The sequence below is a fragment of the Physcomitrium patens genome, chromosome 9 (assembly GCF_059467195.1).
Source record: "Physcomitrium patens ecotype Gransden chromosome 9, ASM5946719v1, whole genome shotgun sequence".
NCBI lineage: Eukaryota > Viridiplantae > Streptophyta > Bryopsida > Funariales > Funariaceae > Physcomitrium > Physcomitrium patens.
The window spans coordinates 4604843-4622986 of NC_143418.1; the positions used below are offsets into that span (position 1 = coordinate 4604843).

At 32.8% G+C, this 18144-nt stretch overlaps 2 protein-coding genes and 1 long non-coding RNA gene across 3 annotated transcripts; 2 read left to right on the top strand and 1 right to left on the bottom strand.

Moving 5' to 3' along the window:
• Positions 1–1403: 1403 nt before the first annotated feature.
• On the bottom strand, positions 1404–4075 carry LOC112286506 (uncharacterized). The gene is made up of 2 exons (XM_024528439.3): positions 3855–4075; positions 1404–3701 (listed from the first exon to the last, which is right to left on the bottom strand). The coding sequence occupies exon 2, from the start codon at positions 3630–3632 to the stop codon at positions 1767–1769; it is 1866 nt and encodes a 621-aa protein (XP_024384207.1). The 5' UTR covers positions 3633–3701; positions 3855–4075; the 3' UTR covers positions 1404–1766.
• A 6213-nt stretch (positions 4076–10288) lies between these two features.
• Positions 10289–11147, top strand: LOC112286573 (uncharacterized). The gene is made up of 2 exons (XR_002971064.3): positions 10289–10458; positions 10697–11147. It is a non-coding gene; the product is annotated as an uncharacterized LOC112286573 (long non-coding RNA).
• A 5120-nt stretch (positions 11148–16267) lies between these two features.
• LOC112286544 (uncharacterized) lies at positions 16268–17901 on the top strand. The gene is made up of 2 exons (XM_024528498.3): positions 16268–17126; positions 17256–17901. The coding sequence occupies exons 1-2, from the start codon at positions 16779–16781 to the stop codon at positions 17601–17603; spliced, it is 696 nt and encodes a 231-aa protein (XP_024384266.1). The 5' UTR covers positions 16268–16778; the 3' UTR covers positions 17604–17901.
• The last annotated feature ends 243 nt before the right edge of the window (positions 17902–18144 follow it).

Consider the following 18144-nt stretch of genomic DNA (forward strand, 5'->3'; position numbering starts at 1 on the left):
TGAAAGTATAGACTAAAGTAACATATAATATTTTTATACAGTGTTTCATTAAAATCATTATATAAAAAATGATTCTATAATTATCAGTTGAAGTTATAAAATCAATTAGGAGATAGTAAGTGCATGAAATTGAAATGGCTTGAAATAAATACTAAAATTAAAGATTTTATAAAGTAATCCATGGTAATAGAAGAAATAAATTCTATTAATTCTAAAAGTTGAGAGTGGTAAAAGAGTAATATGAAAACAGAGTGTTGCTTTATGTAATTTTCATAAAAATAAACCAATAAAAATAAATAATATTATTAGTACTTATGCAAGAGCAATTGGATCTATATGGTAATTAAACTAAACTTATAATTTGATAGAGATGAAATATTCTTGGTGAAGTTAATAGTGCTTGGATTATACTACCAAAAAAAAAACTTTTATTTCTCTCTTTATATATATTATCAAAGCTATATTTATAGTAAAAAATAAATGAATTCGTAATTTTCTAATATATCAATGGTAGTTTAATATTATTCTTTCTTATATTTGTGTATTATTTTAAGATTTAATGTAAAAATTTTAAAAAATGTACTATTTGGCATCCAATGAGTAAAAGTCATCCAATTCTGTAATATGCACCAAAAATGTTTTACAACACTTAAATATCATAATTTTTAGAAATATTTTATAGCAAATATATATATATATATATATATATATATATATTAAGTTTATTCTAATACCTCATATAACCAATATTGATTTATATATATATATATATATATATATATATATTTTGATTGTTAAATTATGAAATTAAAAAATTAAAAATAAAATAATTAACTATCAAAACACTTTTAAAGAAAATAAAAGCTTGATGTAAGTTATTTGTTTTATTATTTATATTTTTTAAAAATCAAATTTAGATTTTTATTTATTTATTTTTTAAATCACGAAATTTAAATATTATGCCATCTTAAATATAAATTGAATATAAACTGATAGATTTAGATAAAAATATCTCACTATGTATTTTTAATATTTATAATTCTTAATATTTTTTCAAAATAAATAATGAGAGAATATTGTACGTTATATATATTTTAAATCTGAAATATGAAAAATTTGAAACTTTGATATCGAAAGGTCATTTGAAACAAGTAATATTCATTTCTCAACTTACCAGTATTGTTTTTAAACTATTGTTTGTATATGCTTGGATATATATATATATATATGTATATCGATATATTTGCCTTAGATCACTTACATAACATACAAAATACTAATAGACCAAACCATGTAGTTCTTATATACTAGTCTACTGCTTTATAAATATATTTTAAGTTTTATGCACTTTAGGTACAAATAAACGTTTTGCAAATTACTAAATTTCAAAACATTTACTAATATTTACAATTAAATTCTGAGAATGTTCCCCCACCAACCATGCTATACATACATACAGTGTACGCTGGACAGTCGCCAGCTAGCAACATTGATATTTGCAACATATTGCCATCGTTGAACTTCGGAGCAAGCCAGACATCATCTCTGCTTTTAATATAGTCTGGCCACTTATCTACATACCTTACAGCAGAGATGCACCGCGACACATGTCTCTTCCGACGCAGCTACGCAGCCCTGGTTCAGTGTCTCATGGCGTCATCAAAATTTAATGATCTGGACCATCTCGAGGTCCATCGAGCACTAGTATACATAAGAGTCACCGTAGAGATCTCATATGCATATCACAACTGCCGCGCTTGCGTCAATCATTCATTCGAAAAGTATTGAGCCACTACGTCTTTGAATCTCGCAACAAACGGCAGCTCTCCCATGCCGTGCCACTTCCCTGTCCACCCGCCATCGTTCACGAAGGAGGCATTCCACACAGACGAGTACAGAAACATTCTTTTCGTGGGGTATGGAAGCCTCTCCCGCAATTGGTCTTCCTTCACGACGGTTCTCACCAGTTTCGAATCCACAAACCATTTGATCTGATGCTGGTCGTAATGAATGGCATAAGTGTGGAACCCCGAGGAGCAGTCGTAGTCGAGCTCTACCCACTGCTCGTTGTCACTCGTTCCGTTCACGTAGAAATTCGTCTGCACGATACGCTTGTTGTCTCCCAGAAACTCAAAGTCTATTTCGTCTTGTGTGATCGTGCCTTCCCCTGAAGAGACGTAAAAGCTGGTAAGCAGGCCACTGGTATCCCCCTCCGCGCACTTGATGCGAGAGCTGAATTTCCCCGAGGGATACGAATTCAAGCTCCGGAGACGGCCCCCGCATCCCTTCTTGTCGAAGGTGATGTCCACATCATGTTCGGCATCCGCGGCGACGCTCCAAGGGCAATAATCGATTACGAAAGGGCGGATTGAATTCGTAGAGGTTCTCTGAACGTTTTTCTGCTGGGGTGGAACCCAATCTCCACGCCTCAGAGGCGACGTCACCTGCAAATTCTTGAAGTGCATGAAATACGGCGCATTTAGCCAGTTCATGCGCCCTGCCATGGCGCCGTCGTTCAAGCTAGACGCGTCCCACGAATAGCCAAAGATGTGACCTGGCTTGGTAGGGTAATCCTTCACACAGGAAGCACGTAGTGTGCGCAGCACCACATCATCAACCATCCAAACAATCATCTCGTTGTCCCACTTGATGGTATATTGATGAAACTCTGCTGTGGTGTCAAAATCCATGTGGAAAGTTTTGAGTTTCTGCTCATGATTTCCGTTCACGGCATAAGCCGTCAGCACGCGGTTTGGCTGGTTGCCGACAAAATCGAAGCTTATCATATCGAGCGCTCCATCGTTTGAGGAAATGTAAAAACTGTTTATCATGCCAGGTGCGTTTGCGGGAGCGCGCATCCGGATGGTGAACACGCCGGAAGTGTACTTCGCAGTCGTGTGGAATTTTCCGCCGCAGCTGCGATCGAGGCGGATGATCGCGGTGGATAGGGTGCGAATAACATGGTTGGAGCAGAAATCCACGACCAACTCGCTCATGGACATTTCGAACTTCGGCGGAACTGGAAATGGGCCGAGGTTGTTAATCGAAGGAGTGAGGCCTGTCTGTCGAGAGTTGCGATCTTCAGAGACTCTAGAGGATAATGTACTTGGCGCCGACCCTTCTGTTTCGAAGACAGACTCGCTGGCTTCGTCATTAACACTCTCTACTTGCGGAGAGGGGAGAGGGCCTGTTATCTCGCTTTGATCAATGAGACTCTCCGCCGAGGCAACGCTTTGACCGACTTTGGCAAGCAGATCGTGAGACTGCAAGTGCTGACCGATTGCGGTCAGATTCAAGTTACAGGTCTGGACCAACTTCTGCACTCTGACGAGCTCCCGACGAGCCCCATTGGGATCATCAAAGACTTTCTTGCTGGAATCTCGCAAGGCGCCTTGCATTGCTTCAACCTGCAATCGACAATGCTGTTCCAGCCCTATGTGTGCACGTCTTAGTTCCTTGAGTTGTAATCCGGCGATGCCAATGCGCATGGACGCCAGGTTGGGGGTGCTCATTCGTCGGAGACTGTGGACTGGATTGAGTAGTGCAAAGAGGAGCAGAAGTTTTAGGAATGCAGAAAATCGATATTTCAGACAAAGTACAACATTGTCACATCCTCTCACAAATCTATCCATGGTCAATAATTTTCAGTAACGGGGGCCGCTAAAGACGGTGCAAATGTGTGACGTTGTCTAGGAATTGATCTGCGGCAAACAAAACAACACCAGTTCCCCCCAATCCAGTCAGTCCTGATGAGTGCGTGAGATCGAATATTGCGTCTGACTAATTTGGAGTAGGTGAGCTAAGTAACCGTGGTGGTAGGATTCTTTCAACAACACAAAAATCTACACACAAACCTTCTACGATGTTTCAAAAACTGGTCTGTTCTGAAGCACTCACAAAACCTCCTGCACAGGAGGCGTGCTGCTGAGAAACGATCCAAGAACGTTAGATAAGAGTTATAGGCTAACCGATGACATAAATATTCACAAAAATTTGCACTGCTGGGTCCAAATAACTACTTTAAATAATGTATTTTACAAACAGAAGAGTGACTTAAAGAGTTTCTTCTCAATTGCTGAGCCACAGTCGCATTTTTCACCAACCCAGACAAGGGTGGGCCTTGTTTCTAATCCGAGGTAACACTAATCTATTAATCTAGTGTTTTCAGCACGAGAACTAGGAACGGCTCCATGGCAGGTGCTGAGCTTACAGTCCACGAAGTGTCTCACGTTGAATGGCAGGGCTTCATTTTCTGGAAATAATTCTTCATTGACAACGGAAAGTAAATTATTGAATGCCCAGAAACCTTTGCTGCGGGATGCAAGGATGTTTCGGTGTAAAATAGAGTTCAAGTATACTCTTCATATTCATCTAAATTTGCACATTCCAAAAGTCCTTCGAGACGTGCAACTGAATCATCGGAAGAGATTTAATATACAAACATCCAGCAACGTCAGCCGCCTCAAGCAATGTCAACACAGCTTTTCGGTGAAAATTCCTGAAGTCCTGGCTGTTGCTAGTATCGTGAGATTGTTGATTGACAAAAGCTTTCACTGACTGAGTGAAAAGCTAGTAAAGTTGCCGCACTCAATCGTATGAGATCCCGTTGTCAAGCCAATTTTCATACGAACAATACTTTTGATTTACTTTATTTTACCTCCATGCTGTTAATTGAATAAAAAGATTACATAGTGCTAGAACCAAGTTCAAGTCTCTAGGAATAGGTGAGATATATGTACCTTTGGAGATGGAATTTTGTCAAATTATATTATACCAATTTTAATCTCAATTACCCAAACTATCAATCTATATATATATATATATATAATTATTGTATACCAAATGTTTTTGTTTATTTACATTTTTACATTATCTTAAACAATATAATATCACTAATTTTTCTTTAGTAACATTTTTTAAATTAGGGACTTTTTACTCCCTAAATATGCATTAATAATAATAATAAAAAAAATCTTTTTTACATCTTGGACTTAAGAGATGTCTTTGCTAAATATTACTTATTAGAAAATAAAAACAAGACATAGGTTATAGAAAATTTAATATAAACATAGTTGATAAAGTAGGCTAATGCTTCACTTATATATTTGTTGCATTGCCATATTCTTCTAAAAAAACTAAATGACATACATGATTATTTTTAGAAGACAAAGTGCATTATGGTTACTAATGCTAGGTTTTAATTTTTTTCTCCAAATATTTCCACATATATCTTTTCATCAAATTAGTTACTTTAAATGCATATATTTTTAGAATACGTAGATTTTTTTATGCCACAATATAAATCTTTTGGACCTTATTTATTCTTAATTTCAAATAGTTATTATCTAATTATTAATTTTGATAAAATAAGATAGTCACAAAGAGTGAGAATGTAAGGTGTTAAGATATTATACGAGATAAGTATCTATTAAGGCTCTTCTATAGAATGTAGGTCATATTTCAATCTAATTTCAAACCAATTCATATTAAGTTGGATTTTATGGCCTAAAATATACTTAATTTTCTTCATACAAGCTTTATAAAGATAAAAAGAATTATAAATTACAAAATTACTCATTAATTAGAGTTCCTTATTAAACTGAAGTATGTAGTTGAATATTAAAATATATATATATATATATATATATATATATGTTTTAAATTCTTACCAATAATTATAATTAGTTTTTAATTTTAGATTTTTTAGAAGCAAGTTTAGATATATGTTTGATTATCAATATAAATACATATATATATATATATATATATATATATATCCTACTTCATTAGAATGTTATTATAATATGTTTGACTTATTTTAAACTTGATTATGATAAGAATGTTGGATTTTTTTTATCATGGTTACTTTTAATATCTACTTAATAAGCAAAGAAATAAGAGCCATGTTAGGATTTAGAAGATTAAGATGTTTTTTTATAATATACCAATTAGCCATGTGCCAAGCTATTATTGTCTTTGTCTTACTTTTATTCATTTTTACTTAAAAGAGGTTTCTTGCTGGACATTGAGTAGTCATATTTATTTCAATTGAATATTAATGTTTCAAGGTTTATTATGTTTTTTTTATATAAGTATATTATTAATTATTTGAGATTCTATATTAATATAAAAAAGGTATCTAAAAACTTAAAAAACTTAAACTTGATCTTTTTAAAAATGTTCTTATATATATATATATATATATATATATATTTGTCTATAGATGTTTAGATGCCCTAGTACATCATATTACATTGGATTTATGCCAATTAAAATTAAGCCTTAAAGAAGGATTGAATATCAATATGGTTTTTAGAACTTAGTTTACATTGCCTTCTATGCCAATTAATGTTAAGTATATAAGAAGAATTGAATACTAAAATGATTTTTAGAACTTAATTCATGTTTTATTTATTATTATTTCATGTGATAGTTGAATTTTTAGCATACTAATTAATAATAAAATGCTCAATCCCTACATGAAAGAAAAAAAAGATTTGAACTTCTCTAGTTTTACAATAGATTTTGTATTAAATTTTTAGATCTCTTTAATTATTAGAAATAGATAGGATATTAGTAGAAAACTTTGTCTTTGTCTTTTTTCTTTTTTTTTTTTTTTTTTTTTTTTGTTTTTTTGACTGTAAAAACCTTTAGAAAAACATCTTTTAATAATGATTGTAATTTTAATTTTAATGAATGTAGTTTTTTATTTTTATTTTTATTTTAATGAATTCTTAATTAAAGCTTAAAGTTTCCATATCTTTAAATCAAAATTTTTAAGATACAATTATAAGCTTTGATAAAATAGAATTTAAGAATTTAAAATTATATTATAAAATTTTGTCTAATATATTTTTTTATAGATAAGAAATTTATTATGTAAGATGTGATGTAGAAAAAAGAAGTTTTTTTGGTCTTAATTGATTAATTTTCTTAATATGTATTTATATCATTAGTTGCAAGATTTTAAGAATTATTTTGTAAGTAATTATTAGAAGAATCTCTCTCTCTTACTATCTCTCTCTTTATCGTATTTATTATTCTATTTATAAAAAAATAATCATTAAGTCTAATTTCCTTTTTAATCATTTTTTATAGACTATTTTATAAGTTTGATGCGATATTGCATAGAAATGAAAAAGTTTGCTTCAATTTTTGTTATATTTTTGTTTCTTCTTTAGTATCATATTTGATTAGATAAAAAATAGATCTTAGACTAATTTTTTCTTCAGTAATTTTTTTTATTTTTATTTTTATCTTTTATGTGATTATAACATATAATGGACTTTATTATTAAATATTTAGCCTCTTGCCTAGAAGTTATTTTAAGCTTATATATATATATATATATATATATATATATATTACTAAGTTTATGTTCTTAGGAAAATAAAATATTATATTATTTTTTTAAAGATCATACGTAATTTCTAAGTTAAATTATCTTTAATAATTATTAAATTTTTAAATATTATAATTTATAATATCTAATTAATATAATAAGTTTGAAATTTGTACAATATATTAAAAAATCTTTGTGTTGTGGCTCATCTTTAAGTATATAATGAATTATAAATTAAATTTAGAAGAATTAAAAAGCCTAAAAATAGAAAAAACTAAAAAAAAAGTGTCTAAGTATGAGTCTTGGCTTATTGCAAATTCGTGTTGGAAGAATAAAAAATTTAAGGCTTTCTTACAATTTGAGTTTCATATAAGCTTCATTAATTTGGTTTTATTAACATCATTTCATAGAATTGAAAATGATATTATGTTCTTTTATCCCTACCAATATAGAAGTTTTTTTATTTTTTATTTTTTATTATAGATTATAATCATTGATTATATATATATATATATATATAGATTATAATCATTGATTATATATATATATATATATATATATAGATTATAATGACTTGTGTTTAAATATAGTTGCATCTATTGTATGTCTTTGTCGACTATCGTAGTATTATAGAGAGCTAATTATTTGCAAATTTAAAATTGATTTTTATACAATGAGTGACATTAAGGATGTACATATTGTTAAATAAATCTCTTATTATACTGATTAAACATTATGCAAAAGAAAGAATTTAATATTCTATAATGTAGAGAAGTTTGTGAAGTACTCAAGAAGATTGTTTATGGTTGTTTTGATTGATGGTTTACACTAAAAAAAATCTAGAATGATTACTATCTATTTATAGAGAGATTAAAAAAAGAAATAAAGAAATAAAGAGATTGGAAAAAGGGGTAGATCTTTTGGCATTCTTTACATAATTCTTAATATAAATTTAAGTTGCTTTATTTGATAGTGATATGCTTGCTAAGAAGATAAAATTTCCAAATTACTTACTAATTGTATGTGATTTGATTTAATAGAACTTTAATTTATTTATTAATATAAAGTATAGTTTTTTTTTTTTTTTTTTTTGCTTGAAATAAATAATTTCATTTCATAGATCTAAATATGGTATTTTTTTTAATTATATACTCTTATAATTAATTAATTAATTTTTAATTCTATTATTTTTAAACACTGAATACAAAATAGTCTTTAATAACATTAAAATTGTAATAGAAATATGTACATTTAATAGATAAGTAACTATAATCAAATAGAATTTAAGTATTGCAGATGATTATTATATTTATTTGATAAAGTACTGCTATCTTTTATTAGAGAGTTGATAGAAATATAATTTGCTTAAAAAAATTAAGGCATTTGAATTATATTTATTTTTTCAAGTAAATTTATTGAATTAATAGAAATTTATTTGCTTTATATTCTAAATTTATTTTATACCTTCTTTAAAATTTATCTAGCTTAAAAGTTTTAATTTAAAAAATCAAAAAAATCAAAATCTAGGTTTAATTCTTAAAATATATATATATATATATATATCAAGAGGTAGTATAGAAATGTAGTAGTTTTTATTTTCTTGAAATTTTAGTGCAATTTTATTTAAAAAAAGAAAATTACACCATGAAATTTTTTCATAATAAAGAAAAATTGAATTCTCTATTTAATTATATTAATTGATTTAATTAGAAAAAAATATAAATTTATCTCTCATAAATATTTCTACTATGACAAATTTACATAAGCATTAACTCTTATTTTAAAATTATTTATGTTTGTATCAATTAAAAAAATAATAATTCTATAAATATTAATCCTTAAAACCATGGATATATCATAAATGTAATATTTTACTAGACAATTTCAAAATGAAATCAATACCAACAAGATGTTTTCTCTTCTTATATTAGTCACTTACAATGTCTTTTACGTGCTTTGGTTTATAATTACCTCCTTTGGCTTTAGGTAACTTTGTAGTAAATTGTGTCTTCTTTGTAGCTTGTTTTGAGTATGAAGTACAAAACCATGGCTTGTCACAAACTGGATCTTCATATATACAAAGGTCCATCTAGAAATAGTAATAGGACTTTGTTCTTAGTTCTACTATTATAATCGTAAAAATATTTATATTATATATAATATGGTTAAAATTACCTTCATGAAAAGAAAATGTTGAAAGTTTGTTATATTGAAAACCAAGTGATTGTTGCATGCACAAAACTAACTAATGCAGAGTAAATGTAATAAAATCATAATTGGAGCTATTGATTTGTCATTGCTCTCTCTTTAGTTTTATTTATTCAAATAAAATAAAAATTCATTTTTTTTTTCCTTCCTCAGATCATCAAAACTAAATTATAAAAATGTGCATAAAGTAAACTAGTCACTATCTTTCTATTAATTATAAAGACATTATAAAATATTTTTTGTTTTCCTTATTTCTCTCTAATTTGGAGATCATTTAGAATACTTGATTCAAAATCCATCTCCCATGCCAATGTAACCTTCATTTTAAATTCCTAAAGTTTAGCAGACGTTATCATCACGAATGAAAAATAATATTATTCTTTTCAAAGAGCATCCGACGTTTCAATATTTTATTGGAGGCTGACAAGCAAATGGGATGTGAACGAGCTGCAGCGTCGTGATTGCGGAGGATCCTTCGGGACCCTGCGGATGGAAACCGTGTTGAACTTCAGAACCAGAGAAGAGAAATACTGCCGCATATTTTAGCCCATAACGATACCGTCGGCAGTGAAACATTGCAATCTGAAACATTACATACGTACTTTATTCTCCACGAAGGATGGACGAAAAGTTCCATCTTTTATTACTGAGCAAGAAAGCAACTACGTTTTTCGCAACGATGCACGAGAATGCTGAATAGATGGCCCCCAGTTGGGGTGTGGTAGTGAACCGAGATTTCTCATTTCGGTAAGTGTCTGAAGGAGTACGATGAACTGCAGTGCTGTCAAAACCATCTCTATTTGTAGCGTTTGTAGCAGTTGAAGCTCAGCAGGCCCTAAGTTTGGAACCAAGCGTCGCAATCGGAGGGTTCACGATGCATTTCAGCAAATGCATGTGCGAGCAAATAAGTAAGAATCCATTAGCAGACGTCCAACCAGCCCACACATCATATGAGGGGACACGATTGATGTGTGTATTTGTTGAGAATCATGCCAATGTGCTTTATAAAGAGATCACGAAGGCCTGACTGTGCTTGGCTTTTTGTAGCTCTTTGGAATAATTTTCACTTGCTTTACTTAGGAATTGGTTGCGAAAGAACGTCTGGAAAACTACTAAAAGACGATGGCAAGTTTGGTGATACTGTAGGGACCACGGCGTTGCACAATGCATTGCCAATCTTCTTGTGGAGAAGGATACATCTATGCAACCACTCTCTGGAAAGCTGCTCGTGTTTTCCACCTTCCTCCACGTCCCTTCCTCGCCCGGTACCACCGATTTTATGGATCTGGGTTACATATCTTCATTGAGCCTTCGATTTGAATATTGTTAAGCGTGGAAGCCTGTGCAGAAGTTGAATTCCTCCCCTCTCTCCGACCCACTCATTCGTATCCAACACTCAGATCGCGAACGCTAGGTGTGCCGTTGTATCCCTCTCTTTCGAAACGCCACTCTGCTCATTACGACGCTGGTCGCCATTCTTAGCATTTTGTCCTGCAGTTCTGTCTCAAGCACGTTGCTAGGGTTTTAGGCTTGAAGAAGATGGTTCGGACTGAAATTTATAGTTCCTTGAAGTCAAAAACTTGATAAATTTGTTGGTTTCAATCAGAGTTGCATGTGTCGGCACGTACCTAGGACCGTGTTCGTTCTGGTGTAGATTGGTGATGCTTGTGAAGGGATCACTGCAAACCTTTCGTTAAATGTCTTTCAGCTCCCTGACGGGTTTTTGGTGTGGTGGAGGTGAGATTTTTTAGGGGTTTCTTGGAGCTACGCTTCAGTCGACGCGATTATTAAGATGGTTTGTCAGTATGAAGTGTCGAGTTTTTGTATGATGTTTTGTTCGACAGGGTACATTGGTTGACATTGGTCACATGAATGCATCAGTGGTGTGGTTTTGTTGCATCTGGGTTCCGGTCATCTAGGTGCCTGGAGGGTTTTCTGACGCCTCCAACCGACGAAACGATGTATGCACTCACCACTGTTTATTGCTTGAGGAAGATAACGTCTCTATCATGTTGTTACGAAGCACCTTTCTTTTGTGAAAATGATTGAATAATACCTTTGGAGGACTAGAGGCCTAGATGCTAGAACCACTATCATCCTGCAAGAACTTTCGAATTTCCTCTTTCAACAAAAGGCCACAAACAATTTCACTGAGTGCTTTACTCATGCCATTGCAACGTAATGCGATAGCTTTCCTGTACATACATTACTTACTCGATTTGAGTAATCATCAAAAAACAACTTTCATCGTGAATTGCTATGCCCTTGCTCTTGGCACTAGCACAAGGGCAGTGCAAGTCTGTTACACCAACACAGAAGCTGAACTAATTTAAATCTTGTAATAACTCATACCATTATTAGAACAGAATGTAGAAATCTAATTTTAGTGTACGTGAGAAAAATAGTCCATGGATAGTCTGTGAGCAAATCCCAACCTGCATCACTCTAGGAGGGATGAACTCACTTTGTACCACCAAATGATGCATTCAACTTTCTCATATCACTTCCCACTTGTGCTACAATGCCACTGAGTCACCTAGTCACCTCCATGTCAGATTCCATGCGAAGTCATCATGACTCGTCCATGTCAGCCATATTGTCATGTTACCTCCTTGTTGTACTTAGCATAAGGATAAAATGCAATTACCGCATAATGTGATTGGGATAACTCAAATGTATAAAATAGACTTATTGTGAAACAAAGATAATTGAGTGAAATTCTCAACATGGTATTAGAGCGTTGTTAAGGTAGTTTTTTAGATTTGGTGAGCCATGCTTTTAATTTAGGAAGTAGAAAGAGAAAGTACAAAAGGGATGGCATAAGGAAGATAGAAGTTTACAAATTGTAGAGTATGAGAGTCGAGCAAACTAGTTGGAGCACAAAGCTATTTTGTTTGGAAGTTGAAGATGACTGCTATTGTCAAGAGAGAGAATATGTAGAATATTATAAAAACCAAGTCGATAGTTTTATTGTTTTCTATCACTATATGAGAAAAAATTTATATAGAAACTTATCTTGTAGAAGTAAAGCAAAGAGCCCTATTAGGTCTTATCATGACGGTCATAGATAGTTTGATAGGCACAATTTCTCAATACATCAATCTTGGAGATTTACAGGACATATTTATAAGAACATTTTATGTAAGACATCAATAGCAAATCATGTCATTGACCAACAAACTAAATGGAATGACAATAAAGGAAGGAAATGACATTAATACTTATTTGATGGAGGCAAAGGATATGAAAAATCAATTAAAGGCATTTGATAAAAAAATTGTAGATAAGACTCTTATAAATACAATCCTCGACAAACTACCACAAAACTACAAAATGGTGATTCAAGGCCATATCTACATGATACAATCAATGTTCAAAGACATTATCAATGAGCTTTTTGAAACTCACCACATGGCTATAAGAGAGCAAAAGTTGGAATAAGAAGAAGCCCTAGTAATACAATTTCAACAAACAATGATTTAGAAACTTCTATAAGAATGAAGCTGCTGGTTTGCTTATATAACTTCAATATCTATTGCAATAAATCTTCACAATATTTTATATGTTTCAATCTTGGATCACAATTTGATCTTAATTGGAAGATTGACAAACTATGATAAGATAATTATGTTCAAAAATAAACATTATTTGATATTAGAACAAAATAAAAAATTAACTACCTAAGGAAAAAAAAATAAGTAGAATGGACTTTATGAGTTTTATGATAAAGCATTAAAACCATTTATCATTGAAGTAATTTGAATGACAAATAAAGTCAATGCTATGCTATAGCATAAAAGGTTTGGATGCTTATATTATGCTGTTTTACAATATTTGTTGAGAGCTTGCCAAAAACAAGGTCTATCCCTACTTTATACACTATAAGAGATGGATAAAGATTGCTTGGTTGAATGACATCATTGAGAAAGATTTCTAAAAAGTTTATTTCATTGCATAGAAAAGGCATTACAATCTATGTACTAAAATTTAATAGGACCTATAAAAACACCATTCTTAAGAGGCTCTAAATACTTTGCAGTATTCCTTGATGATTACTTTCAAAAGAATTGTATATACTTCTTGTAAAGTAAGGATGAAATATTTAAGAAATTTAGGAAATTCAAAAACTAGGTAGAGTAGGAAATATGAAATCAAATACTATGTCAAAGGATGTACAAAGAAAGAGATTATCTATCACAAGAATTTAATGACTACTTAAGAAGACAAGAAATCAAAAAGAAACTCACCATGGCATGTACTTCATAGTAGAATGGAGTCATCAAAAAGAAAAACCAAAACATAGTAGAAAGAATACACTTGAAGTCAATTGCATGTCAACTACTAGCCTACCTATGGATTGAAGTTATTTACTATACTAACCATGTAGTAAACATTAGTTCTATTAGAAAAAATCAAGGTATAACTCTAGAACAATTCTACAATAAAACCAAATTGCATGTAGACTACATGCAAATATTTGAATTAGTTGCTTATCTTCACATTCTAAAAAAAATACAACTAAATTAAGTATATATTTTTGAGATATGATATTCAAACTAAATTCTATGGATTATTTGATTCTATATACTATAGAATTTGTATTAGTCAAGACATAGTATTTCAAGAGACTATGATAGGTTTTAAACATGTATAAAAGAATACAATCCTTAAGATCTTTGTCTGTTTATCTACTTTATCTCTTAGTCTTCTTACACACCAAGAGCCAATTTTTTCATCAATAGTAACTCACCTTAAGTAATATCTCCTTCAATATAACTTATTCTATTTTTATTTTTACTTATTTAATTTAAAAAATTTATCTAAAAGAAAGATCCTAACCTTAGCCAAGTAGATCTTTAAGATAAATTAGGACCAATTAACAAAATCAAGAAACTCAAAGCTAAGATTATAGCTTAATGCTTTGAATAAGAGGAAGATATATGCTTCTTTAAAATATTTATATTTATAGTCAAATGGATAATAGTCAAAACTATTATTGAACTAGTAGCAAAAAGAAATTGGAAGCAACAACACTTATACATTAAAATATTATTTCTTAGTAAAAATTTTGAGGAAGAAATATATATGATACTACCTTTAGGTTTCAAAAAAAAAGAAAAAAAAAGAAAAAATGAAGATAAAGTTTACAAACTAGAAATAACAATATATAGATTATGCCAAGTTCTCAAAGCTTGATATGGACAAATTGACAACTATTTATGAGACCAAAATCTATAAAAAAGTAATAAAGTTCCAAACATGTACTTTACAATTAAAAGTGACAACTACACAATAGTATTACTATATGTGGATGACATAATAGTTACAAAAAATTACTAGACTATAAATTATACCAGCATAGATATACAAAAGAAGATTAAACTTAACTAATCTAATTTAGCTTTTTAGACAAATGTATTCTTCTACTTCTGCACAAGTTTTGAATTTTTTAAATTCCATGCCTCAATATCCCTATATGTGCATCGTATATTGTGACTAAGATGTAAAGATACTTATGCTATAACCTTGACATACTATATAGAAATTTTGAATATTAAATCTTCACAAAATCCTAGCTCTCAACACATGAGTTGAATGTGCCTTTGACAAAGATACAACCACTATGGTGAGAGATTCAATTCTTTCTCCACTTTTACTCTGCAATACAAGCATCAACAATCTAGAAAGCAACAAACCAAATATTGATGCACAAATTCATTGAAGGATCAACAATACAAGCCAAATTGTAATGAGCAAAATTTGCAACTAAACAAAGCAATGCAACAAAAATAAATCAATTGCTTCTACAAGATAAAAGAGAACCAAAAAGAGAAGATATAAAAACAAAGTAGCGATCATCTCACTTGCAAAAAATCCTCCAATATATGGCTGAGCTAATCAATGGCATTGATTGGAGTGAATTGAAAATGTGCTATTGAAAAATAAATCATGGATGCAAGTTGTGAGGAGGTGTTGGCAAACTCCAACTTGCATCACTTCAGGAGCAATAAACTCATTTTGCACCACCTTCAAATGATGTACTTGTCTTTCTCATATCACTACCTGCTTGGCCACAATGCCACTGAGTCACCTCCTTACATCCATGTCAGCCATATTGCCATGTCACCTCTATGTTGCACTTAGGGTTAGGGCAAAACTTGATTATGTGGCTAGGATAACACAAATGTATAAAATAGTCTTGTCATGAGACAAATGTAATTGAGTGAAATTCTCAACAGAGTCTCTTGAAAGTCTTCGAAATTACCTGTTATTGCTGTAGTACGGATACTCAGCAGAAGGTATTCTCAAACGGCATTATGGAGTTAGAAAACTTGTTACTTATAGTTCCTTTTGTTGACATAATTATCAATCCGAGGTTCAGAAAATTTTCAGTTTCTGATGGTGAGCAGTGACATTCAAAAGCCGCTACGAAAAAGTCCGTTGACTTCCTTGGTGAGGTATCATTCTTGGGGAATCCTCATGGTGTGCGCACAAGATGCGTGACGATACCCACTGCCCTGGACGAAGACTTCGCTGAGGTTTGCAAAGGTCGATGATGGCTGACCGACTTCATTACAACCCGCTGCGCTCATATCAGGCTCTTGAGTCCCTTACCATGGTCCACGTCGAATGCATAATTCCATAGGAAAGGGAGTCTCCGATGGAACCAGAAAGTCATCTGACTGGCTACGACATGTTGTATGGACTCGACGCAGGTTGAAACAAAGCAAAGTAGAGTGTAAAGAACTAAGACCTGTCAAGAAAGGTTGCGGGACATTCCACCAACACTGTTGTTTTCCACGATTTGCATAGCACAATTTCCGAGTGAGTGTGATGATTCCTGCAGAAGTACGTATTCTCAAATTCCGATACTGAGGACTGCCAGGCTCCTTCAAGTACATAAGTTTGGAATTTGTTCAAAGACTGCAACACAAATATTGTTCATGCCAAATCCTGTCAGAGACAAACTAGTTGGTTAGAAAACTTCGACACGAATTGCGACTCAACTTAGTTCTAGTTTCTGATGCCTACCGAGCGTCGGTGAGTTCGAAAGACTTCTCCCAGCCTTTCACATAGCCAGTGTGAGAGGAGATTCATAAGTCAATTCGGGTCGTATTCACAAGTTAGGCCCTTATTTCTGTCTTCTTGTGCCAATTGCGAACGAGTGTAGAGTCTTTGCATAGAAATCGCAAGCAGAAACCCCGTGAAAGTCTTCAAATTCCTCAACATGAAACTGAATACAAGGAAGTTGGACATAGTGCTTCAATCCGCGAACGGGTTGAAGAAAGTGCACAAGAGTAGATCGGCAGCTTACGCAGTCGCATGGATGGACCCAGGTGTGAGAGTACCCTCTCCATTTGACAAAAACCATGGCCGAAACCCTGTCTGGAATGCCACCATCTCCGTGACTCTTGACGAGCGGACCCTAGGGCAACAAAAGTGCTTGAATATTGAACTTCTCGGGCAAGGATTGGTGTCCACGAAGCCGATCGGATTCGTAAAGATTGACATGACTGATATCCTACTGAAGGGGTCGCAAGGAGCCTCTGTTCATGTGCCATTTCTGCAACATCCGGTTCGATTCACACCCATCTATTTACAACTGAAATCTCCCCATGTTTGACTTCCAAATTTTCCAGAATATTCATCTTCAAGCTTTGTCGACAAACTTGGCTAGGCAATGACGTTTCTCTTGGAAATGCAGGTGTTTAGGCGCTCGGGAAAGCAGCGGGGAGTCCTCAACTTCGAGCTTTGCTTGCAAGCGTCGACAATGTCTATGCATCGTTTACCACAAGAAGAGAATCTTAAGCCTATAACTGCACCATCGAATCCTTCAGAACCATCCGCGTGGCCGCAAACTTATCAACGTGAACCTGGCATGCACCCTCAGCAGTCTGTGATGCGCAGTTTCTCGTCTGCGAAAGCACTGTCGCGCTCGAGTTCTGCAGACAAAGACTACGGCAATAAGTTGGCCAGAAGCACTTCGAAAGCGCCTCGTTGCAAGCAGGATGAAATTTCTCTTCTCGACTCTTTTTTCGAAGTTGATCTTTGAAGAATTTTGTATAAGACTATTGTGGTGGTGCAGAAAGATCACCGGGGAAACAAATATTACAGCAAACTCCTTAGAGGGCATCACGTGCCATTCCCAGATGTAAAGGTTTAATGGACTCGAAAAGTCCACCAACGGTTCCTAGAGAAACAAACTGGCTCCTTGAATTAAGCTATGTCAGTTTCAAGTTGATCCAAAATGTAGAGTAGGATTCTCGACCATACGTGGAAGACCTGTACGCTAGTTTATCTACAAGGGTTTAAGTTCTGCGTTTTCTCAATGCAGTGCCTTTGATCATACACATCACGTTGCTAGGCTCTCATCAAAACTTGCGAACGTAATCGAATGTGTCGGTCCTTCATCCCACACCCTAGCTTGAATACTTAGATACCCACAAAAACTGTAACACGTGAAAAAAACCCATATCTACTTTACCACCATCCAAGACAAACAACCTATGGGTCGAAATGTTCAGATTGGCATACTGTTGGGAATTACGAACAGGGCTCACACAACCTGCAAGGACACTGCACGAACGTTCATT